General features: G+C 37.7%; 3 protein-coding genes across 3 annotated transcripts; 2 read left to right on the plus strand and 1 right to left on the minus strand.

Annotated features, from left to right (window-relative positions):
* Positions 1-899: 899 nt before the first annotated feature.
* Positions 900-18,955, plus strand: LOC136783474 (titin homolog). The gene is made up of 8 exons (XM_066743666.1): positions 900-8,741; positions 8,823-15,052; positions 15,643-15,834; positions 15,954-16,073; positions 16,835-17,092; positions 17,175-17,291; positions 17,370-17,441; positions 17,580-18,955. The coding sequence occupies exons 1-8, from the start codon at positions 1,628-1,630 to the stop codon at positions 17,661-17,663; spliced, it is 14,187 nt and encodes a 4,728-aa protein (XP_066599763.1). The 5' UTR covers positions 900-1,627; the 3' UTR covers positions 17,664-18,955.
* A 130-nt stretch (positions 18,956-19,085) lies between these two features.
* LOC136783477 (ADP-ribosylation factor-like protein 16) lies at positions 19,086-21,128 on the plus strand. Its single transcript, XM_066743669.1, has 2 exons — positions 19,086-19,574; positions 19,655-21,128. The coding sequence occupies exons 1-2, from the start codon at positions 19,368-19,370 to the stop codon at positions 19,979-19,981; spliced, it is 534 nt and encodes a 177-aa protein (XP_066599766.1). The 5' UTR covers positions 19,086-19,367; the 3' UTR covers positions 19,982-21,128.
* Positions 21,012-24,919, minus strand: pic (DNA damage-binding protein pic). The gene is made up of 5 exons (XM_066743667.1): positions 24,784-24,919; positions 24,554-24,702; positions 21,730-24,455; positions 21,243-21,648; positions 21,012-21,149 (listed from the first exon to the last, which is right to left on the minus strand). The coding sequence occupies exons 1-5, from the start codon at positions 24,851-24,853 to the stop codon at positions 21,066-21,068; spliced, it is 3,435 nt and encodes a 1,144-aa protein (XP_066599764.1). The 5' UTR covers positions 24,854-24,919; the 3' UTR covers positions 21,012-21,065.
* Positions 24,920-25,292: the final 373 nt, after the last annotated feature.

Raw genomic sequence — 25,292 nt, forward strand, 5'->3', positions numbered from 1 at the left:
GAACTTTGAAGATTGAAGTTCGGTTCACTTGACTTATATGGGTGCAATAGGTGCAATAGTTCCCTAACCTAACCTAAAAACCTGAATAATGAACAAGTTGTTTTTGAATTATTAATATACGTGCATAAATTCTATAAGAAATGTAACATAAACTATACTCTGTAAGGTGTAGGTGCTATTATCACAATTACCATTCGCAACCAATTACATTTGATATTTTTATAATCGTCTCTCTGAAAATTTCTGTATTTAACCGAAGCCTATCACCACTAGCAGGTAGTAATGGTGAACCAAGAAGAACCGTGTGGGATGAGAAATAAGATTGAAAGTATTTAAGAAGATAGAAATGAGGTCGGAATCCATTCATTGACGATTGGCCAGAAGAGTCGTCCTTGCGCGCATTCTAACCTAAAAAAGTCTATTCACGAACTCACCGACGATACACGATCACACATGTGATTTGTGTTTATTGACTCCAAAGAACTCCGCGTTTCCCGAATTTCAGTCTACAAAGCGGAACTTCAAAGAGTGCGTCGTAAGGAAATAGACGAGATAATGCATTTACGCTTCAAGGTCATTCGACCGAAAGATTGTTAATGGTAACAATTCGCGTGAGTCACGGACACAGACGCAATAACTGAATTACCGATTAGACTAGAGCAGACTAGAGTACCGAGCTTTCATCGACCAGCAAGTAGCCGATGTATCTTATGGGGAATCGGACCATTTCCTTCTCGCGTCAATCAAGATCTCGTATTCGATATACCGTTATTGGATTAGAAGAAAAAAAACTGCTTTGCTCCACCCCAACCTAGAATATCACCAACCGAAATCGAGTGAAAGTCCTCGGAAAATTGGCAAGAAACGCGTGGGAGAAAGCCGAGACCCCCCGATCATACTCAATCGTTCAATATATTCATACCGTACGGAGACCACCCAGTCCTAACTGACATTTTCTTAATTCAACATCTGTTTCACGTCAATTATTTCCAATCAAAGCTCGCGAATCTTCTTCCTCTCCATTTTTATCGCAATCAGTGATTACGAAAAAAATTGATTTTTCTCGATTCTACCCTCCCTTTTTACAAGATCGAACGTGAGTTTGGTCGATCCTGTTCGTGAAAATATTTACCTGCCCCCTCCCCTTTCCTCTGCCTTCGTGGACTTTTGGAATTTTGAAACGCCGCAGACTGAAATTGCGCCGCTTCTCTCATTTACAACAAGATTATTACACGCTGTTGTGGCTGTTTACAGTGATGAGTGTGATGTCTGTGATACTGTGATGTGGTTCGCGTAAGGCAATAACAAACGGCTGAGAATAACCTAGAAAGTGAAAAGGAGCAACAGGAAGGAACTACTACGTCTACGTGCAGTGGTAATTGAACATTTATTGAGAAGATCAGTTATTCATGTGTTCGGCTCTGTAATGATGTTTAATGATGAAAGAAGCGGGTTGAAAAATGGTATTTTGTGGATGGTGTTTTTAAATACATTAATGATTACTTGAGCACAGGATGTAAGTGACATTTTACTTTGCCGCTTCAGGCATACGTATTAGTAAGTACTATAGTAAATTAAAAACTGATTATTGAAGAATAGAGAGGACTAAGAGTAATATAATAAAGTTATGAGTGGAAGTGGGTATAGGGGTAACAGTTTCGGACCAAGGGGAGCAAATCCAGCCAGGCCATCTCCTCCATTTAATGGATCTCGCTTTCCAAATCCTAAATATAATGTACCACAGTACCGATGGTCTCATAATGGGCAAGCTCCATATCCCAACGCACAGTTATCTCGGGGTTTTCGTGGCAATGGATCTTACCAGCATTCCATCAGAGGACGAGGTCGTAATGAACATGGTGGTATTAGATTTTCTGGGCCTGGAAGGCCTCCATTTAGACACAACATGTACAGAGGTAGGCCTCCTATCAGGCCAAGGGGACCTATCCCCAATCGTTTCTCAGAGGATAATATTTGTGGACCACCACCAGTTCCTCTTCTTGGCTCAGAAGAGGAGCGTCAAAAAAAAATTGTTGACACTGTGGATAAGTTAAGACAGAAACTGTCTTCTATTACAGAGGAAGAAATCACAAATTACTGGCAGGTTGATTTGTCTACATCTCCTAGAATTGAAGAGCAAGCAGTTGACAAAGGTAACTGTGTTTCTGAGTTAATACATGAATCTCCAGAGCTCAACCTTACTTTTGGGGATTTAAGGGACATAGGTAGAATTGATACAGAATATAATTTGAAATCTGACAAATCTGAAAATTCACAAGAAAGCATAGGAAATCAAGAGAAACATATTGATTTTGGTAAAGATAATAATCGAGCCATTTCAGCTGTATCATTGTCACATGACAAGGAATCATTAGAAACAAAAGAAACAGCTGAACGAAATCAAGAAGCAAATTTAGATGATAATGAGGATAGAATTGTTTCCCTGAAAGTTGTAGCTAATGCAGACATAATTTTTGACCCTTCTCTAGATGAAAGCCAAACCTCACCAAATTCAGATAAAAATTTGCCTTGTCCCACTATTGCCAATAAACTACATGATAATGTAGAAGATAATCAATCATCATTAAAATCAAAGTGGTCAATATCTGGTTGTGAATCCAATAATCATTCTAAAGGGCCAAGGTTGCATAATTCTACTAATATAATTCCTTTAAATTCAACACAAATTGAAAAGAAGGATTCTATTGTAGAAGCACCTCTACATGTTCCTCCTGCTTTTGACCCAAGAAGGCAGCCTCCAATGATAATTGGCGTGCCTCAAGTAACGCAAAATGATGCAACAACTATACCTCCTTACAGCTATGGGCCAACTCCCTGTGTAGGTTTACAGGAAGTACAGCCGTCTCATTGTCAAGGCATGATAACCATGAATATGATGAATCCTATACCTAACATGGGGGTTGGCCCAATGAGCTTTAGTTGCCCTCGAATGCCATCATTTGTGCCACCTCCAATGCAGATGGGTTTTTCGACCAGCCTTCCCTGCGTTTTACCAGAGATGGTGCAAAAAGTAGTACCAAGAAATCTCGAGATACCCTTGCCACCTCCATCTATTGTAAATGAAGAGGTGTCTAATGTTTCAGACAAGGACAATCGAGGTTTGAATATGTCCGATGAGTTAGAAGACATGCAAGAAGCCCTGAAGTTTGCCAATCAAGTTATGAGTATGACAAATGACGAGCCTTCAGATTCAGCATCTTTGACTTCAACCAAGGACAAAGCTACAGATGTGCAATCACTGTCGTTGAGAAAAACGAAGGAAAGGTCAGATAGAGAGATACAGGTGAAGGAACCTTGTGAATTGGAATCAGAGGAAGCCATGGATAATCATGCAAGTAAGAGCAAACTTTTGATTAAATTAAATAAACTTAAAAAGATCTCAGTATCTGATAAAACATTTGTAAATAAAGAAGAGACGGAGCAGCAAAAAAAGGCAGCAGTAAAGATGAAAATTTTGGAAGAGATATTAGGTACGAGCAGCAAATCTGATCCTTCCAGCTCTGTTGTTGAAGAGAAATTGGTTGCGCAGGATCCAAAGAAATCTGAAATCGAGCTTAATTCCCAAAGTTCTATTGGCGACGAGAATTCTAAAGCTCTACAGGTAAACACTCAAGTTTTTGAGGAAAAGGGTAAATCAGGGCTACCGAATATAGCTCCTTGTTTTACCACTGTGGACCAGACTCAATTTGTTTCACAAATAGTGAGTCAAATTCTTGGGGATAATAAAAGGCTGGAAACGGAACACAAATTGACAAGTTCCTCAATTGACTCGAATCAATTAATATTACAAAAAAAATCTACAGCAACGTGCCAAGATCTTACAACTGACATAACATCATCGATACTCTTCGCGAAAGCAGAAACACCGGAGGATAGTAAAGCTCAGTCAATACCGTTTTTGAAAGGTACCAGAATAGTCGAGGATAAAGTGATAAAAGCGAATATAATATCTGACGACCAGAAAAAATTCAGCGAGTCAAAGCCTCAGCTTCAAGATTCGAGTGCTACAGATTTTCGTGGTGGGAAACGAGTCCCAGCCGCGGTTTTGGAGAACGAAGAGGCGTCCAGCAGCAATCAGCCAGAAAGTCCTGGATCTAGAATGAAGAAATGCTCGAAGCAGTCGGAGTCCTCCTGGAAGAACAGGGTAATCAGCAAATTTCTAAAGATGAGCAAAAATGATATTTGCAACATGGTGAATAACTCGAGTCTGAGAAAGTTCGACATAGCTATGAAGCACCTGGTGAAGGAGCGCAAGCCGTCGATGTCCATGAAGCTAAGGAGTACGGAAGACGAGAAGATCAAATTGTATGACAGGGAGGAGTTTATGAATCAACTGAACGCAATGCTGGACCCTGGAGCAGTGGTGGACATAAACAATTTGCCAGCAGAATTCATTCATCACCTGAACGAGGTTTTACAGTTGGACGTATCGCCGCAGGAAACTAACGAACATTATTTTGCAGCTACTCCGGCTTCCGAGACGAGGGAAAAGGTGAGCTCCGGTGAGACAAGTGGCAGGGGGAGTTTTGCTCAGCGTGTGAACGAGCCAGCTGCATCCGTTGTGCCAGGTAAATCGATGACGGACACGGCCAACTCTTATTCCACTGTGCATCGAGCTCCTCAGATGAGTAGTAAATCCCGCCAAGAAAAAGTCCCGCAGAAAGTAAGGAAGGTGAAGAAAGTAGCTGTGAAGCGCATTAACCTCCTCAAAGCAAGATTGGAGCAGGAGGAAAATCTGACAGATTCCGATAAAGATGATTTTGAATCTAGCTCCAGCAACAACAAGGGGCTCTTCGATGATGCTGATCTTGATGACATCATGTCAGCAGCCTTGGCGAATGCCAGGACTGGTGCCCGCGCCTCCCTGGAGGACAGCGGGGGTACTTACCTAATATCAAAAACTCGCTCACCTATCAAGAGACACGAGCTTGCCACTCCTGATGTTATTCGTCGCACGACAATAGATCTCGACGAAATCTTCTCCTCTGGCATAGCTAGGGCGAAGGGACAACACAGGAGTCAAGAATCTGATAGAACGAGGGCCCTCGATCTCGTTCTCGAGAAGGATTGGACCCGAGTGGAGAAGGTCCAAAGATGGAGACGGAAGCAGCATCCAGTGAGTCCCGATGCTTTCAGAAACTTGACCAAAGAGGAATGGATGGCCAGGCATGGAATTCCTCAGGACAAAACCTGGGAGGGTCGACTCTCCAATTACGAAGGTTGGGAAGAAGACGAGGTAGAGGATAATGAGAGAAACTTCGCTACGAGGCAGGCTGTGATAAATTCGGATGGTCACGAGAGCAATGGAATAAAATACAACAACAATCCAAGAATGACCAGATCCGAGACTGATACTGATGACGATTCTTCCCGCAGCGAATCCGAGAAGGTCTCTAAATTACTGAAGATGATCAAGGAGAAAGAAAAAATTGCGAAACAACTGAGTCTCAATGAGACTATCCGGGACGAGGTTACTGCTGAAATTGAGAGGGCCTGGAGAGAGAAGAACAAGAAGAAGATACACAAGTGCAAGAGAAGGGAGAAAAGGAAGAAGGAGAGAAGGGAGAGATTTAGGAAAGAACATAGGAGGAGGAGGAGAGAGGCATGGACAGATAATTCTGATGCTGATAGTGATTATGGCGTTCCGTTGAGACTCCTCAGGGAGGACGAGATTAAGAAGGAAGTAATCGTCAAGGAGGAGGAACCCGAAACCTCCAATAATCAAAGCGCAGCTGCCAAATTATTAATACCCGAAAAAGCTTCTTCAGCCTCACAAAAATCTTCTACCTCTGATCAGCACGCCATAATTTCTCAACAATCCACATCGACCTTGAAGAATCCTATTACGCAGACAACCCAGACTCAAAAAGAAGTAGTATCTCAGAAAACGTTGAGAACGCCAAATTTGAAACTAGTAGAACCTAAAGTACAACCGAAAGTAGAATCAAAAAATTTAAAGGCAGGAGAAACTTGCATTCCGGAGACGAAACACGTAAGATCTGTAAAGTTTGTTAATACGGAAGTGAAAAATCTCAAACCCATAGAAGCGACTAATCTCGATCAGAAAGCCTTGAAACCTGCGAAGCTGGCTAATGTGGAGTTGAAAGGCGTTAAAGTTATAGATCCTGGTAGCCCAGAAATGAAGAACTTGAAGCTTACAAAAGTGAATAATGTGGAATTAAAAAGCTTCAAGCCTTTGGAAGCAAACAGCCCGGAAACGGATAAATTTAAGTTTCCGAATTTTAATATTACTAATACATCAAATGCTAAATTTGTTAGAGTGGTTAAAATTATTCCGAAAGCTGTGGAAAATAAGGATGTACCACAAACGGAAAAGAGTGTTGCAACTGTCCAGAGCAACAAGTTGCCTGAAAATTCCACCCTTCAAAGTACGAAAATTTTGGAATCTCGCGTGCTTGATATTTCGGGTGTACAAAGTGCAGAGCAACCACATCCTAGCTCGTCCGAAAATTCGATTCCCCAAAGTAGCAAGCTACCAGAGGTTGGTATATCCGAAACTTCAAAAACCGAAATTTTTAGCAAAGGTTCCAAGCAACCCCAAGAAAATAGTGCAGAAGTTTCAAAAGCCGATACGGTTGTCCCCGAAATTTCTACGAAGCAGACGAAGAAGAAGGCTACGAAACTTATTAGGAATAGAAAAGCTCCGAAGAATTCGCCGTCGAGCGTGGTAGAGAAGACTGATGTTCCTGAAAAAGCAAAAGTAACGATAAAGCAAGATGTGATATTAGACAAAAACGTGTCTTTCACAACGCATAATACAAAAGAAAACCTGGAAGAGAAGAAAGATGTACCGTTGGAAACAATTGAGAAGAATTTATCGTCAAAAAGGAGGGCAACGATGAAGGTGAAAGCGAGAGCAGCGTCAGCGATTGATAAGGGATGCTTGATAGAGGACACCGTTGATTCTTCGTCATTGAAAAAGGAGAAGGAAAGTTCTAACGAAACACTAGAGAGGAACGAAAGATGCCAAATTGGTAATAAATCGGTGATATCGGTTAAACCGACCAAATTAATCAATATCAACCCGAGGGTCATTATGGAACCCTCCTTAAAAATTGATAATAATGTAGAACGAGTGAAGGAAATTGATAAACATTCGGGCTTGTCAACTACTGAAGAAAAAGAGACCGATGACAAGGCAATAGAAAGTGATACCAAGACAATATTACAAAGTACTAAAGATAACCCAACGCTCGCTCAGTCACTGGCACTTAAAGATAACAAGACTGCTGATAGTAAAATAATAACGTATTCCCCAACCTTAACGAAAACCGAAGTTCCCTTGGAAGTCGATGAAGAACGAACTGGAACACTGTGTGAAGATGAGTTGGAACTGACAAATGAAAGTTCGATTGAAGATTCACAAGAATTATCAAAATCCAGTACAGGTAACATTGTGAAAAATGAAAACCAAAGAGTGGATGAAGTTCTTATCTGCAATTCAACGGAGGAAAGAGTGGAAAAGGATGAAAGAGAAAAGGAATCAATTTCTGATGACAAAGCAGGTGAGGCTATGAACGAAGATAATGGCGGGAAAGGATCACTGGATAGCGCAATGGATAGTGAAAAACCTGAAGTGATCGTATCACCCAAAAGTCCAGTGGAAAATGTAATAAATGAGAAAGAACCGGAAGGGAAGAGATCATTAGCTGCCCCGATAGATAATTTAATTAGTGAAGAAGACTCAGGAATGAAAGAGTCGTTGAATGAGCCTGTGGTAAATTTAATAGATAGGAAAGAAACAGAGAAGAAGGAATCTCTTACTGATCCCATAATAAATTTAATGAAAGTCAAAGAATTGGAAGTGAAAACGAAGATTGTCGACGTTACAACATTTAACACAGTAGATGAGGCAGAATCGGACAAAAAGAAATCGTTGATTAATCCGATAAACAATATGATAAATGAAGAAGAGAGTGCCGGGAAAGAAGTTCTGACTGATCCAATAGATAATGTAGAAGACGTTGAAGAATCCGCTGGGAAAAAATCATTGGATGATTCGATAGAGGCAATTATGGATAACGAGTATGAAAGTATTATAGATAAAGAAAGTAAAATGGTCGAGGAAGAGTCATTGAACTGTTCAATGTCGGATGAGACTGAAAAACGGAAGGTTGAACGCGAGGCTTTGACTCACGCTGACGTTTTTCTTACTGCTGTGGATTCTACGTCGAATGATAATACGAGAGGTAGCCCTGATAAGAACGATGAAAATTATCTTGATAGTCTGATAATTTCACCTACGGTTCTTGAATTACCCGCTATAGAAAACCCAGTGACCCAAGATATATCTGATAAGGATCCACTGTTGCTGAACGAGCATACGGTTATAGAAGACGAAAAGTCAGTGTCCATCGAGAGTAGCGTCGAGTCCTTCTTAAACAGTGAATCTCTTAAACCAAGTGCTGCCAAAACTCTAGAGGATTCTAGCAAATCCGAGGATGATCCAACCGTGGGACAAATTATACTCACACGTAGTAACTTTGATTCTCCAGAAAGTAGTTGCAGTCCTTTCAAGGGTTACTCAGCTGCTGAAAAAGTGCTGGTCTGTCCGCAAACTCTGCTTCTGCGAACCACCATAAAGCAGTCACTGATAAGTAACCAAGTATCTTACCAAGAGAATTACCCCAGCACTTGGTTCAAACAAAAGCTGGACTTTGATGGTAGGAATGAGTTCTCTGGAAATTCGGTAGAGGAAGGTAAGCTGAAAATTAATAATTGTAGAAAAGTTTTCGAGTGGTTAACAGGGAGTAATAATGGTATCTTTTTTAATAATGTAGGCGTGAGTAACGTGGACAACGATGAGAACGTTAATGAGGTACCTGAGTTTTTGGAGAACGACGAGAGGGAAACTGGTGGCTTCAATTTCCTTCAAGATGATGAGAAGCTGAAGAAAGAGGCGTTCTGCAAGCTGACGAGACTGGATGTTAACGATATTTTGTGTCCTTCGGTTTGTATGCTCTCTTGCAGGGAAACTTTCGACGATGACGACGAACCCTTCGTCGTTAGAAATGAATACGCGCAGGATAAATTAATCGACAATGGAACTTCAAATTATCCACAGGTTGCTATTAAAATTGGAGAGGCCACTGAGCATCCGTTGAAAAGTCAAGTTAGAGAAAAATCGGTCCAGAATAAACGAGTTGATATTGCTGCTTGCGTTGACTCTCAAAAAAATCCTGATTTGCCAATTCAATCGAGCAGCTCTTACAAGCATATTTCTAAAACAATTACAAACGAGTTTCTGTTGAACGATTCGAAGAACACTGTACCTTCGAAGGATGACACTAACATTGGTGCTACAGTAGAGTGTAAAGATGCTGTGAGAACTGCTGAAAGGATTTTAACTATGGAATCGCTGGAAGTTCAGAGCAAGAATTCTAAAATACGTGGTGAAGGGAAAGTTCACAGCGTTTCTAGTCATGGTACCAGTGTGGATAACGTACCTAAAAAATTACCGATTAGGACCAAGGCAGCTTTAAAAGAATTGACAGATATCCCGCTGCAAAATTTAAATCAGGAAACAAGTCAAGATGTCATTGAGCATAAAAGGAGAAAAGCCAGAGTTTTAGATTCGGACTCGACCGAATCTGCTGATGAACTTGACGACCGATCGACCAAAGACGTGTCCTCCTTGGGATCCTTGCCAGAGAAAATTTCAAATTTATCTGAGAACGACCACTACGACAAGCTGAGTATTCCGAGGATGCAAGAAGCATCTGTTCCAAGGACAAAGGTTACGAAAGAGTTGGATGGGACGAGTGAGAAACAAATAACAGAGGTTCTAAAGGAAGATGACTCTAGGCAGAAACAAGAGCAGAGTGTGAAAGAGGTAACTGAAAAAAGACCAGAAAATACTGAATCATTGAAAAACACTAATAGTTTACGAAAAGATCAGTCAGGTAAGACGAAAGAATTGAATGAAACTAATTTGAAAGAAGTAGAAAATACTAATTCATTGATTGATATAGGTTCTATTGCTAAGTCTAAGAAAAAGAAGAAAAAGAAAAGAAGCGATTTGCATGGTGTAAAGGATAAACGTAAAATGAAGTCCAAGCCAGAAAAGTCATTAACCGACAGCGTCAATGGGAAAGTTGTCAAAGAAATCATTTCCTCCGATATGGTTATAGTAAAGTCGGCAAGTCAAACCAGAAGTGAAGTTATGGCTAGAATGATAGAAATCGATTTGGCCATTCACAAATTGGTCACCGAGAAAATGGCGCTTTATGAACAGCTGCAAAAATTCGACGCTGATAACAATGCCTCGACTGAAAAGCTTCATGAAAATGTAGCTGAAATAGAAATACAGAATATGTCGAAACAGAAAATACTGGAAAATCATAATACACCAAATTCTGATGGTTCTTTAAATGTATCGCACCAAAACGTGGATGAAAAGCCTCCAGAGAGAGTTAAGGCTATTGTCAAAGAACCAAAGGGTTCCAAAACACCAAGTTTGGAAGATGTTGCGAATGATTTCGAGCATAAACGACCTAAAACGCCAAGTTTGGAGGATCCAGCAAAATTATCAGAAGAAATTGAAGATAAACCTACTGATAAGCCAAAAGCGATTATTCAAGAACGAAAGCGATCAAAAACACCAAGCTTGGAAGAATTAGCGAAGGCGTCTGAACCTAAAAAAGATAATGAAAAAACTGATAGGCTCAAAGCTCTTATCAAAGAACGAAAAAGACCTAAAACACCAAGTTGTGAAGATATAAACAAAGTCTCAGAGCACGACGTTGACAAACAATCTGATAGGGTTAAAACAATTATTAAGCAGCCAAAAGGATCCAAAACACCAAGTTTGGAAGATACAATGCATGCGCTAGACCAAAATGCTAATGACAAAAATGCGGAAAAACTGAAAGCAATCATTAAAGAGCATAAACGATCTAAAACGCCCAGTTTGGAAGAATCAATAAAGGTTTCAGAACCTAAAAAAGATGACGAGAAAAGTGATAAGCTCAAAGCTGTTATCAAAGAACGAAAAAGACCTAAAACACCAAACTTTGAAGATGTAAGCAAGGTTTCAGAACACGACGTTGAAAAACAATCTGATAGGGTCAAAACAATTATTAAACAACGAAAAAAATCCAAAACACCAAGTTTGGAAGATACGACAAATGTATTGGTGCAAAATGCTAATGATAAAAATGCGGAAAAGCCGAAAGCAATCATTAAAGAGCGTAAACGATCTAAAACGCCAAGCTTGGAAGAATCAGTAAAGGTGTCAGAACCTAAAAAAGATGACGAGAAAAGTGATAAGCTCAAACCTGTTATCAAAGAACGAAAAAGACCTAAAACACCAAACATTGAAGATGTAAGCAAGATTTCAGAGCACAACGTTGAAAAACAATCTGACAGGATGAAAACAATTATTAAACAGCGAAAGGGATCCAAAACGCCAAGTTTGGAAGACTCCACGAAAATACTTGAGCACAATTTTGCTAAACATCCAGAGAAGCACAAGTCGATTAGTAAAGAGCGAAAGCGGTCTAAAACGCCAAGTTTGGATGATGTAACAAAGCCATCGGAACATAATCTAGACGAGAAATCAACCGATAGATTTAAATCAATGGTTAAAGAACGAAAACGAAGAAAATCTTTAGCCTTAGATGATTTGACCGAAGACCAGATAGATTCTTTCAAGCAAAGAAAACGTGTTAAGGAAGAGAAAGCAGTAAAGTTCGAAGATTCACGATTTTTAGCTGATAAAAAGCGTCACAAAAAGAGTCTTGGTGACAAGTCACTGAAAAAGGAACGAAAGATGCCTGTGATTGTTTTGAAAGAAAAGGACGTGGTTAATGACATTAACAATATTTTCAATAAACATCGAAGCAATTTGAAAAAGAACTCCAAGATTCACAAACCTATGGATATTCAGGACTCCAGAAGTGCTACTGATCAATCAAAGTTCAAAAGTAAAGAAACAAAAGCCAGCAAGAGCTCCGATTTTCATCAGTCTAAAGTATCAGTGGACCAATCAAAGAACAAATCGAAAGAAAGCAAAATTAATAAACCTGTCGATTCTCATTCGACTCAATCTGTCGGTGAGCAACAGAAAAACAAAAACACGCCAGAAACCAAAGTTAATAAACCGTCCTCTTTGCACACCAACTTTGAAAAATCGAAATCAAAACCTGATACGAAAGCTGGAAAATCCTTAGAGGATCAGGTCAAAAGTAAGAGCAAAGATGCGAAGAATCATAAATTGGTGGATGTTCGAGCATCCCCTATCGAACAAAATAAAACAAAGAATCGTCAGGACGCAAAACTGCAAAAATCAACAGAAGTTTCTTTAACACAAATTACAATCGAGGGAAAGACCAAAGTGCAAAGCGGGCCAAATTTAAAATCTCTGCAGGTTTCTCTCGTTGATCAGCTGAAGCCCAAGAACGAAGCAGAGGCAAAAAGCCCAACATCGATCGACGCGAAGGAAACCCAACCAAAAATAACACAAGACACAAAAACGCAAGATAAATCTATGAAAACTGATTCATCAGTGTCTGAGTCGAATAGACCAGAGAGTAGGCAGGAAATAAAAATCTCAACAGTTTTGGAAGACGAGGAACTAAAGCCGAAGAGCGAGTTAAGTGGTGAGCTGAATAAGTCTGAAATGGAAGTACTGGAGACAAGAACTGAGACTGAAACGAAGAATAATGATGAAGGCGGAACAGAATCTCCAATCGCACGTTTTAAAAATAAACAACACAAATTGATGATTTATTCGGACGAGAGTACAATGGACGAAACGCATTTGAAAACTACTGAAAATTCTGAAGAAAACAAAACCAATCGTCAATCTGGACTTGCTTTGTTAGAGGAGATTGTCAAAAAGGATGAGGCTATCTTACGGAAGAAAAAAGCTCAAGCGCAACGTGACAGGAAAAAACAATTGGCAAGAACTTTGGAGTCCCCGGACGGTTTGTCCTCCGAGGAAGAAATCGAATCATTCAATACCTTGTATACAAAAAAATTGAACGTAAAACAAAGTCTACCGAACATGCAAGAAACCGATAAAAAATTGTCCACCGTGGAATCCGAACATGTATCGAAACATTTAACGGATGTGATTGATGCTGTTGCTAAGAAAAGAGTGAGCAATCTGTACGAGCGACCAGGAGAGTCTTCAAAATCGAATACCGATGATGACACAAATATTGCCTCTAGCTCCGGTTTAGGAGCTAAAGTCACTTTAAAAAATGAGGTAGAAAGACTTGATAAGAGTGACAGAAATGAGGTGCTTAGTCCAATATTCGTTGACGTAATGAACCAAGAATTTACCGTATCAGACTCTTGTATTGAATCTCCTGTTCCGGAGAAGCCCAAAGAAGACACAAATAACAATCAACGGGACTCAGAACCTGATAAAGAACAGAGCAGCTCCAAGCAAAGTGAGTTGATTGAAGGAAAAGTTGATAATATCTCAGCCTTGGATAATAAAAATGGTCATGATGAGCATAAGTTGCCGCAGGAAGCATCGAAAGAATTACTACCATCTTCTGAAGAAACAAAGACATCCGGAGAAAATGGTGAAAACGAATCAGTATTAAATATTGATAAGCAGACTAATAATAGTGCTAATAACACTAATATTATAAAAATACCGGATGTTGCAGGAATGACAGTAGAGTCAATTGAAAATGTGGGGAATGATTCCTTACTGACGAAGGCAAAGAATCTTGACGTTTCAAATGTTATAGATTCTACTGGAGAAAAGCTATTAATCCATAATGAAAGTTCAAAATTACTTGAAACCCCCAATATCGATGCAGTATTATTGGAAGTCAACGCTGACATTGACCTTGTGATAAATGAAGAGTCTGAGGACAATGGCGAAGATTCACTGCCAACTGCAAAGCCTACAAATGAGATTAAACACTCAAGAAGCGAATATTCTCAAATATATAAATGTAGGAGTGACAGTAGCAGCTCTGAAGCCGAAGATGAAATTGAAATAACCAAAAGAAAAAAAGATAAAAAGCAAACTGGAAATAATATTCAGGATGAAGTTGTTGATGCTGAGAACAGAACTTTGAATAATGAAAGTCCAAAGATACCAGATTTGCTTCAAAATTCTGAAGAAGCGAAGAAGAATGAACAGGAGAAAATCATACATTTAGGGAAGGACACTGACGATTCAGAAGGAAATGAAAGCATAATAATAGAAGAGGCGCAATCACAGGAACCTCCCGTACTGGAATTGGAGGAGAGTCACAAGAAAGAAGAAGAAGATGCGAAGGAAATGGTAATGAAAACGGGTAAACTACTTCAAAACAAGGATGAAATGATAGATTTGACAAAGAAAAGAGGAAAAAAACAGCAGTCTCCTAGGAAAAGACTAGGAAAAGTCGGGAGGAAGGATGAGATTCAGTCCAGCCAATCCTCGCGGGATGAGATGCTAGAGAAACGAGTGGTGAGGCGCAAGAAAAATACGAGAGGACCAGTGAGAAGAAGCACAAGGAATTCTGAAGATAGCACGAGACGTTTGGAGAGTGCGACTTCTAGCAGCAGAAGTGGCTCTTCGACCCCAGCCGTAGAAGAGGATGCAGAAAAAGCGATATCAGATAACAAGAAAAATATTATAGACTTTAAGTTATCTAGCAACATTAATCGGAAACTTTTGATACGCGAAGGTTATGACAGTTCATCCACAGATTTGCCTATATCCGATGAGAGCACGCCAAGCTCTCGTCCGCTCAGTGCCAGTTCTGTAGGATCACGGGCTTTGACCTCCAGTTCTACCGATTCGAGGCCGACCAGTGCCGGGTCCCTCAGCTCTGCTCCTAGTCGGAAGAGGAAGCTCCATTCAAGGCAGGATATGATGAGCTGCAAAGTTGTGCTCGTAGATGTACTCGATTCGCATCCACAGCCAAAAGTGATCAAACAAATTTCCACTACTCCTGCTGTTGAAGAAATGTTGACTGGGAATTCCCAGGGACCGCCCAAGGACCATAATGTCAAGACCCAATATACCGTCCACAAAGGACCTATATTAGACATCAAGGTAGATGTGGTTAGACGTAGGTCAGATAGATTAACAAAGAAACTGATTATTGCCTACAAGATTTAATGTTTAGTTACTTTCTTCAGTACATTCATATAACAGCAAGAATGAAATCATTATTATTTTTTTGTTTTAAAGAAAAGAAGAATATATTTATAACTAAATATCCATGGAAAAATACCATGACCATATCTCAAAGATTGTTCTAAGATTTTATATCTATCTCTTGTAATTTTCTACATTTGCAAATGAAAAGTGTCTTTGGTTTTTAGTTTAATGCAGTTTTATAACATGGTATGTTAATATTTATATTTATGACAATTGCGAAAGATTTGTTTATTTGTTGTTTTTTTTTTACTATTTTGCCGGAGTATATTTTTTATATTCATTTTTTTTGCGAATAAAGCTGAAAAAAGGATGTACGTTATACTTTTGCATTCCTATTATTATTATTTTGTGTATTTTATATTATTGAATAAAAACCTTTAACCTCGCCTCAATCTGGATTGCGGTGATTCCATATCGGATGAATCTTCCTTTGAAGAGTCGAGAGTGATATACAATTATATACAAATATTTGTTGATTTTAGGTTTTCGGAGATTCTTTTCTCGCTGCAAGCGAGGATGGCTCGATATATAGGTACAGTCAGACATCCAATGGAATTTTGAATATCTACAAAGGTCATAAAGCTGCTGTAACATGTTTGCATATTTACTCGTCATCTGTAGACCTCATTTACTCTGGATCATTAGACGGAACTCTACGCTCTTATGAAATTACGGTAAGTAAATTTTCAAAAATCTCACTGTTTATTACAATACTCCATTCCTATAGTTTTAAATAGGCTCTAATTATAAAGGAGAAATCAGACATTATCCAATTACAATTGACATTTTGCAGTCTGGCATGCAAGCGATCAACCCTACGGAAGTAAGAAGTCCGATTCAATGTATGGATGAAGCCTGGGGAATCATTTTCATAGGCACAAAAGCGGGTCATGTCGTGCGATTTCACATAAAAGTGTGTATAAAATCTAACTCTCACCGAACTAGCTCGTTTCTATCTACTTTGTGTCTCCATCATTCTAATTAAATGATTGTGAGAAATTCTAATCTGCAGTGGTTAATAAGTGCAAGAGTAGCCTTGACGTAAATAGACCAATTTGCGTCTATTAATACTAAGCTCTACTCTATTATATTGTTAGCAACGGTATGCCTCACAGCAAGCAAAGTAGAGTAGGGGAGACCGGGTCAAATCGTGACATTTTGATACTTGGAATTTTTTCTAACCACGTTAATAAAGAATAAAAATTAGTTTAACAGCGATACAATTTAACACTAAATTTACGGGACCCGTAAATTTCACAGAATTCAAACTTTTCAATGAAATATCTCGAAAACCGCGCTTTATTTAAACGTAAAGCCAAATATTGTGCAATTTTAAATTAACTTGAATAAATCGTTTTTTTTTTCTTTTAAGAAAGTGGGGATTTTCATTCATCCGTCAATTTGATGGGTGCCGTAGAGATTGGTCTATATAAAACGTCCGTAAACCTAGTGTTAAATATATGTAGAATAATAAATTTGATCTATAGTAATTATTAGAGATATTTAGTTGCGAAAGCATTTGAATTATTAGGGTAGATATTTTTTTACTATATATCACGAATTGACCAGATCTTCCATATATATTTAACAAAACACGATTAGAAATATTCTAGAGTCGTTATGTTTATTATTTTCCTTATTTATATGTGACTAATTAAGTTATTAATGGTTTAGGGTAACACCATTAAAGGTGAATCTATTCACTTTTCGGAAAGATCGGTATTGGCGCTAAAAGCCACCGTCGAAGGTCCTAGAAGAGTTTTAATCGTGGCGTCACGCAGTCAACCGATAACGATACGGGATGCACAGACTGGTCTTTTCTTGCGAACAATTGCTAGTCAAACCAGCCACACAGTCTACAGTCTGATGAGACACAACAGCTTTATTTACTGCGGAACTAGCAGTACTTTGATACCAGTCTTTGATTTTACAGTATGTATGAATCTTTACAATTATTAAAATATTGCAAAAGAGAATGACAAGAATTTTACTATCACAATAATTCTCTTTTTAGACCGGTGAACAAATTAAACAATACAGTGCTGGCGTCGGTATAGTCTGCATGAGATTACATAAGAAATTACTATTCGCTGGCTGCTACGATGGAAATATTTATGTTTTCGACACTAGAGTAAGTATTCTCAATTTGATTGCCTTTGGGAAGAAACAGAAATAGAACAGTATTAATAAAACAAATTTTTTTCTTAAGAATCACGAACTGGTCTGCAGTATTTCCGGACCTGGTAACATGTTACTGAGTATGGAAATTGTAGGGAATAAGGTAGGCACTGCATGTATATATATATATATATATATATATATATATGACAATATAATAATAATGTAAACAGTATAATAGGAAAGTAATCTTACAATATTTTTTTTTTAAATTAATTATCTTTATTTTGTATCTTTACAGATTATCGCGGGTAGCAAGGATAAGCGTTTACACGCGTGGTTGATGCCAAAAGTAGTTTGTGAACTATTATCGGAGGTAGCATAGCAATCTGGTCGTGATCGAACTGTCACGTGTCTAGTCGTAATTAAGGACAAATCATAACTTAAAGCTGCATTTAGATCAAAGTTCGGCTATGCACTTGTTGCAAAGAACCGAAATTGTACATTAAGAAAAGCCCTGTAATGTATATACACATAAAATCATATTAGATTTATTTATGTTATATGCATATATAACTTTGTACAGTTAACAAAGCAATTATTATTATTAATTTTAATAATAATAAATAAAAGCACACTAGTAGGATAAAATAAGATTTTTCAACCTCGCTCCGAGACTAATTAATAAAAAAGTATCATAAAAGTGCACTGGAGACGAATGTTTCTCTGTGTTCTTATTTAACTTTCCAAAATGGACCAGTCGGGTTTGAAAAATTTAAATGTGCGAAGTTGAGATATCCATGTATGTCACGAGCAGTGTTCTCGTTTTACGTGATTAATTGGAGTCGTCGAATTCGGAAAAAACCATGTCCGTCATGTTTAATTAATAATTCATTGACATAAAGCCTAATGTGCCTTTCGTGCACCGCAATGATCGCTTTTGGAAAAATGTACGTGTATAATAAAAGCTCACCTAAGCATAATAGACGAACAACTTTGCACTGAGTCTGCATGACAGACGCGAGATATATATCATTGTAAATCGTTATTTTCATCTTTAAACGTATAGAAATTTTTAACTGATAAGATTTGGCTTAACACGATCATCGAGCTCAATTGTGCTACCATTTTCTAAGCCCTAAAACTGAGGATAAATGCATAACTAAAACTTTATAGCTAGAATTAGAGAATGTATGCCAGGTTAAAAAGTGAAGAACGATTATCGCGTTAAGCAACGTATTTTATATCACCGCAAAGCGGATCAACTGAATCTATAAAAAGCACTGGGATTTCAGTAGTTTATTGTGTGTCTTATATCGTCAGGAAAGCAATGGGACTTCTTTAGACGTGTTCAGAGTTCAGACCTCTGTACACCCCATTCTCCCCCCTCCCCGAATAATAGTATAAAATGATCGATAATTGATCAATATTCACAAGTTGCGATGAATTTCACAGGTCTGAACACGCCTCACGAAGACAGGAATTTCTGTTTTCTCAAGATATTGTTGTTATAATTTTGTATACAATTGCCCTTATAGCTTAGTTAAATTGTGATTATTTTTTTAATTCATCGAATAAGTCTAATTTGTACTTTATTGTATATGTACTACTACGATGCATGTTTCTCAAAGACTCAATGTAACTGTATAATTGACAAGTAAAACGGCATCGATAATATTAGATAACTTATTTTAATATTGTCCTTCTTTATTTTTTGGATGAAAATGTTACGTTATGCAATTTAATATATGTCTGTTGTATCATGCGAATCGGCCAATGTAAGACTAAAATAAAAAAATAATTGTCTAGTACAAAAAGAATTTTTTTCTCTAATATAATTTAAATTGGTACTCATGAAAGCGTTGGATACTTCTCGCGTATTAAAATGAAAGATATTTAATTGCAATCACTAGGATACGAAAGTGTTGGATCAATATTAGTAGTCGGAATCAAGTAGTGGCACGAATGAATCACTACTTTGCAGAATTTTAAAACGAACTAGAGATTTAAGCAGTTTAATAAATAAGCTTAGGTGTATCGAGAAAATGAAATGATTTAATCTGAACAGTTAAGAGATAATATCATTGATATGTGTCTCTGTATAGGACCTGCCAAATCAGGTAAGAGTTTATTGATGAAGCGGCTTCAAGGGGATGAAATTGATGAAGCTACACATACTGTTACGACTAATGGAATAAATTTATTCACGGTAAAAAGTAGCAGTGAACAATTTGATATGGTGATAAGAGAAATAGGCGGTAGCATGGCGCCCATATGGAAACATTATTTTGATAAGGTGTATTTAAGATAATCATAGTAATTAAAAGTTAGATGAAGAGAGGTTTAAACTTTAAACAATAATACTTTTTATGTTAGGTTTATAAGATTATTTATGTATTGGATACCAGCAATCTATGTCAAATAAGCGCAGCTGGAGTATTGTTGTATTCCATTCTAGTCGAACCAAGGCTACGCAACATAAAAGTAGCGCTCGTATTAAATAAAATGGATTTGTCTTATCGTCAAATGAGAAACGAAGCGCTGTTAATGCTACACTTTGCTCGCTTGAAACAAGAAGTAACACAAAAGATCACGGTAATCGAGACTAGTGGAATGACCGGATTAGGAGTTGAGGAATTGAGAAATTGGCTTTTCGATCCTGACGTTATAAAAATCACGTTACAAAACAAAAATAAAAATTGAATATATAATCTTCTAATTCTTCTTAATAATTATCCTGTCTTTTATTTATTTAATTTATATAATTATCCTTAAAAAGTATAATGTAAGCGGAAATTACTATTACACTTTAACCCAGTAGAACGACTGAACAGGTAACCCAACATTTTCGATTTCTCGATCTTGACATAAAAGGTACAATGAAGCTTAAAACAGTAACTTTAAGAGATAAAAATTCAATTTTTCCTTACTCCTTCCTACGAATGACATAATTTCTTCTAATTGAACGACTCTTTTTATTAGTATATAATCTTACAAATATATAAAGCTAATACAGGTAACATTTTAGAGACGATTTTTGTGCATTAAAAAGGCAAAAAGATTAGTAAGAAATAACTGAATACATAGAATATGTTTCCAAATCGAGATCTCCTTTTATAAATCTTTCGTTGTGTTTCAATTCAAAATTTTCTCCTGTAAATATATTTTTACAATAGTGTATTTTCATTGATTCAAGTATGAAAAATATTAATCCAATTTTTTAATTTACACTTTAGGATAATTATCGCTTACATTACATTATCACGCTTTAACATAGAAAAGGAAAAAGTGACAATAAAGAGTAGGGTAATGCTCTCTTGCCTTTTTATAATTAAAAAATTCACTTGATTTTCCAGTAATAAAATACAAATCATAAATGTGTCAGCTTCAATAACAGATTATTGTTTCCTCTAAAGATGATTCATGCAATACATAAAAGATAAACTTTATTTGTACACCTCACCTCACCTCTCTCTCTCTCTCTCTCTCTCTCTCTCTCTCTGTCTCTCTTTCTCTCTCTCTCTCTCCGATTATTTTCTTATAACGATTTTTGTTTTTGCTAGTTACTGCAGTCGAGATTTTTGTCAAAATAAAGAATTTATGCAAAAACTTTAACATTCTTTTCAAAATTCTGCAGGGAAAGATTATACACGTGGCTCACGGACAATGGTAAATCCTATCGTTCCGCATCTCATACAGAATTTTATCTCCTTTTACTTATAATTATGTAAAGTTATTTTTCGCAAAATATAAGTTAATGCCTGAACGCATCGATCAAGCCAAATGTTTAGTGTATCCTTGTAAGATCTTCCACTATCTTCACAAGATCATCCACAGTCGCTTCTTTCTTCATACCACTACCATCGTCAATCTACAATAAGGATTATATATTAAAATAAATATCGAAAAATAAAAATTGATACAGAAGAAAAAGATGTGTTAGAAAATCAGGGAAAATATTCACCATTAATCCCATAGCTACTTCCGCCATTTTTTCATGACTTAGATCCAAAAAGCTCTCGATGAGATCTCCGTCGATGAAACCCTCGCTCTGATCTGACTTCAGGCCTGAGAATTCTGTATTAAAGCTTCTCCAGAAACTATGTTCGATTTTCCCAACGCTCTTTATAACGGAAGTAAGAGCTTCCTCCAGCTGACGAAGGAACTCATAGAAAAATGGTGGAATTTGAGTGACGAGTCCTATGGCACCACTAACGGTACCAAAAAGTATACAGCCTTGGGTAGGGGTACTAGATTCACCCAGGTGTCGCATTACCAAAGATCCATGTCGGAAGACGTTAACCATGTCGCCCAAATGGAACAGGCCCACTTCTCTCATTTGCTGTCTCTCATCTTCCGAAGCCGCTGAGCTAAAGAACAGTCGACAAAGGTCGGTTAAAACATCTCACTCTAGCTATATCAATGAAATAAGGGAAACAAAGTGGCCATACCAATCTTTTTGACAAACAAAGAGATTGCAACAATTTTCAGCTCCTAAGAATGTATCATCGTCTATGATCTCAATAGCAGTCATCCAATTGGGATTGAAGTCCCTAGCGATTTCTTCGAAGCTACCTTCCATAGTTTTATATTGCAATAAAGTCAAGGATCTCATGAGATCACCAACGAGTACAAAATCCCCTTTATTTTTCAAGTATAAAGCAATGATATAATTGAAGTGGCTACACTCTAGCCTGAGTTCTTTCTCTGCGGTCCATTCGAATAATCGGACAGTACTATTTATACTAGCTAAAAGTTTGCCACCAAATTCAACAAGGGAATAGCAAGCACCTTTGATTTCCTTTTCTGCGACTTGGGTCAGTTTACCATCGTTCCAATGGTACAATAATATCCGACCCATTTTAGGCTCAGTTTCGTCAGGATTAATTATAGCTGTGCCTACGATAAAATAATAAGTGCGATCTTCTCCTAGTCTGGCGGAGATCAAGGACATAGCATATTCTGATGGCATCAAGGTATGGGCATGAAGAACCTCGAAAGTGTGTTGATCTATTATGAGAAGATTGTGCACTTCTATTTCTTGACCTATCTCGCTCGCTATATGACCAGTTGGTTTATTATAGGAAGCTATGTGGCTACTGGAAGAAGTGGAAGCTGCCTGTGTGGATGCGGATTGCCGAACTATACTGGCACCACTACTCTCCTGCAAGTCTATACGCATTGTTATCACTCCAAAGGTCTGTGAACTTTCTTGATAGGCAATCTTCCTTGGTGATTCTCCCAAGGGAACTGTACGAATGTGTAATTTTTGAATCTCATCTATAGTTCCTATAGTTACTGTACTGTCGGTTGCCAAAGCCAAACTATCTGGATAAGATTCAGCATTCAGTGAACACATATGGTTCACCTCTTTTAGATTGACATTACTGAAGACCAGTTTGTGATTGGAGGAATAAATTACAGTGGGTCTGTCAGAGCATGCAAAGACGTTTGTGGTAGACAAGGATCTGAATGTTCTGAGCACAGTTGGTTGTGTACCTAAGGTTACCTTCTTCTTGTCAGACAGTATACCATTCTTTTTGTGCAAAGTGAAATAGTACATGCTGCCATCACCGAGAGCGCACAATAAATAAGTATTTCCTTCAAAGCAGGTCATCAAAATTGATCTTGGTATGATTTCGCCACCCAAAAGTTCTTTGTTAATTTCTTCCAAACTGGGTAGTGTTAAGACTCGAACAGATATGTCTGTCCAGAGACCAACTGCTACGATTTTTGCTTCACTGTTTCCTTCCAATGAAGATATATCCAAGCAAGCTACTTCGTGCTGTAAAGTAGTGAAACCTTTAGATACAATTTGACCTGACACAATTTCCATATAGAACAAGTCATTTCCAGTGGCACACAAAATTTGTATGCCATTACAGGCAACTACACTAATGGTTCTTTTATTCTCTGGCGCCCATTCAGATACCACTGTTTTAGTTTCATTTGAGATTAATCTAGCTGAAGTTGGTGTGATTTGGATGAACAGATCATTGGTTACATTACCAGTATGAAAGGTTTGTTCATCAGATACAAAGCCTGGTATATCGGTTTCTTCTACTTCCTCCCCATTCAGAGTCAAGATTCTTGTCTGGCCTACAAAAGATAGCACCAGTGTATTGTCATAATTTCCAGCACCTACTTTCAAAGCCCACATTCCTTTGATCCCTGGTAAATCAATACTGGCATGTTCCTGAATTCCAATGCCATTTCTGATTATCCTTAAAGAGCCTTCCTTAAATGCTCCAGAACAAGTAACCATCTGTCCCTGACCTTGCCTCTCCAGATCAACTACAGCCATATCTACTATGGGAGCTAAATTCGTAAAGCTTTCCATTGGTACACAATATGAACCATTTTCATCTGCTTTTGTTATTAACTTGATCAATTGAGAGTCTCCCAAACGGCTGCCAATAAATATCACACCATTGTCCAAGTAAGTTATACATTCTGGAATACTAACTTCTCCCAGCAACTCTACTTTCAAATCTTTTACTACTTGAGTACCATCTGGTTTTTTCTCTTGTTCTAAAAACAACATAAATAAATGACCAGCCATGTCTCCCAACAAATACCTGAGACCCTGATTATCAACCTTGGCATAACAAGTAATGGTGCTTTGCTTAATGATTGGTGGTACAACTGCAACATAGGTTGTACCATCATGGTAAACAATACTTTCCTGACCAATTATAATAGCACCACAAATAGGTGACGGCACAGGAATAACCATCATAGCTTCACGCTCTACATTGTCTTGTCTCCAAGGTATTTTAACAAATTCTTTGTCCCTTAAAGAAATTTCATGTGTTTTAACATGTCTTCCATTGATGTCTTGATGAATCAAAATCAAAGTAGGATTAGCACAACCGTGAAGAAAATTAACATCTTGTACTTGTTGCTCATCCATGCGGATAGAAGAAGCTTTTAATTCTGGATTATCTTTATCTAAAGGTATTATTTTGAAAAGTCCATCATAAAGTCTGAGACCAATAACTCGGGCTTTAGGATCAATTACTGCTTTAATGCCAGTCTCTGAAGCCTTTCCAATACGATCAGCTACATTTCCATGTGCTTTTGTTATGATATCAATGTCCTCTCCTTCACCAATACATTCCAATATCATGGCATTATACCGTGTTGTTAATAAAAATAATAAATCCTTATTTTCGTGCTAAATAAAAGAAAGTAAGAAATATATTAGCGTAAGCAACTGAGCTTGCTAAAGGGTATAAAAATCATTAAGTATATGACTGGTGAGCATAACCTTACCGGCGGTCTGAAAAACTTTACAACAGCAATTTTTCCATAGATTCCAACTTCTTTCAAGGGCCTCAGCCCTTCCGGCGTAACGAGGTATATCTCTAGTCTCAAATTTTTTGCCAAAATTAAATTTAAGTCCGTTGGAGACGTAAAATTGCCTGAATAAAGAAAGCATTGTTAAAAATTAGCGAAGAGCATGCAATATCATTAATGTTCGATTTCTGATAATTGTCACTTACCAGTGACACAAGCTGTGACAGCCGTGGGCTTGTGTGCCATTACTACATAATGGTGAGACATTGCTTTCATAATATTTTATCTCAAGCAACTTAAATAATACCTCTCAGCTGGCCGAGGGAAATTTTTGCGTGTTTTTCAATTTCACGCGCTACGAAGCTGGCTGCGGTTTGAATTGGAGCCGGGCCAGTGGGGCCGGGACCTATTCTACCAATTAAACTTAGATTAAAGCTTAATCTTCAACCGTAAATAAAATTTAACCTTTTAATTTGTTCAATATTACAAAATTGCAATGTTTTCACTTATTTTATTTGGTAAACAATGCGTTTAAATATTAAAAAATCTTAATTGAAATCATAGGGAATTTCTTGTGATTATTAAAATATCAAATTAATTCAGCGACAACTTCGTAAACCTTAAAAGTAACTAGCATTTCGGAGCGGGATTTAAATTTTCAAAGTTAAAGGAATATCTATCATAAGGCTTAAAATGAGACAAAAATTTTCTTGAG

The sequence above is a fragment of the Prorops nasuta genome, unplaced genomic scaffold (genome assembly GCF_024137725.1).
Source record: "Prorops nasuta isolate Cenicafe-Biocafe unplaced genomic scaffold, Cenicafe_Pnas_1.2 PNAS00033, whole genome shotgun sequence".
NCBI lineage: Eukaryota > Metazoa > Arthropoda > Insecta > Hymenoptera > Bethylidae > Prorops > Prorops nasuta.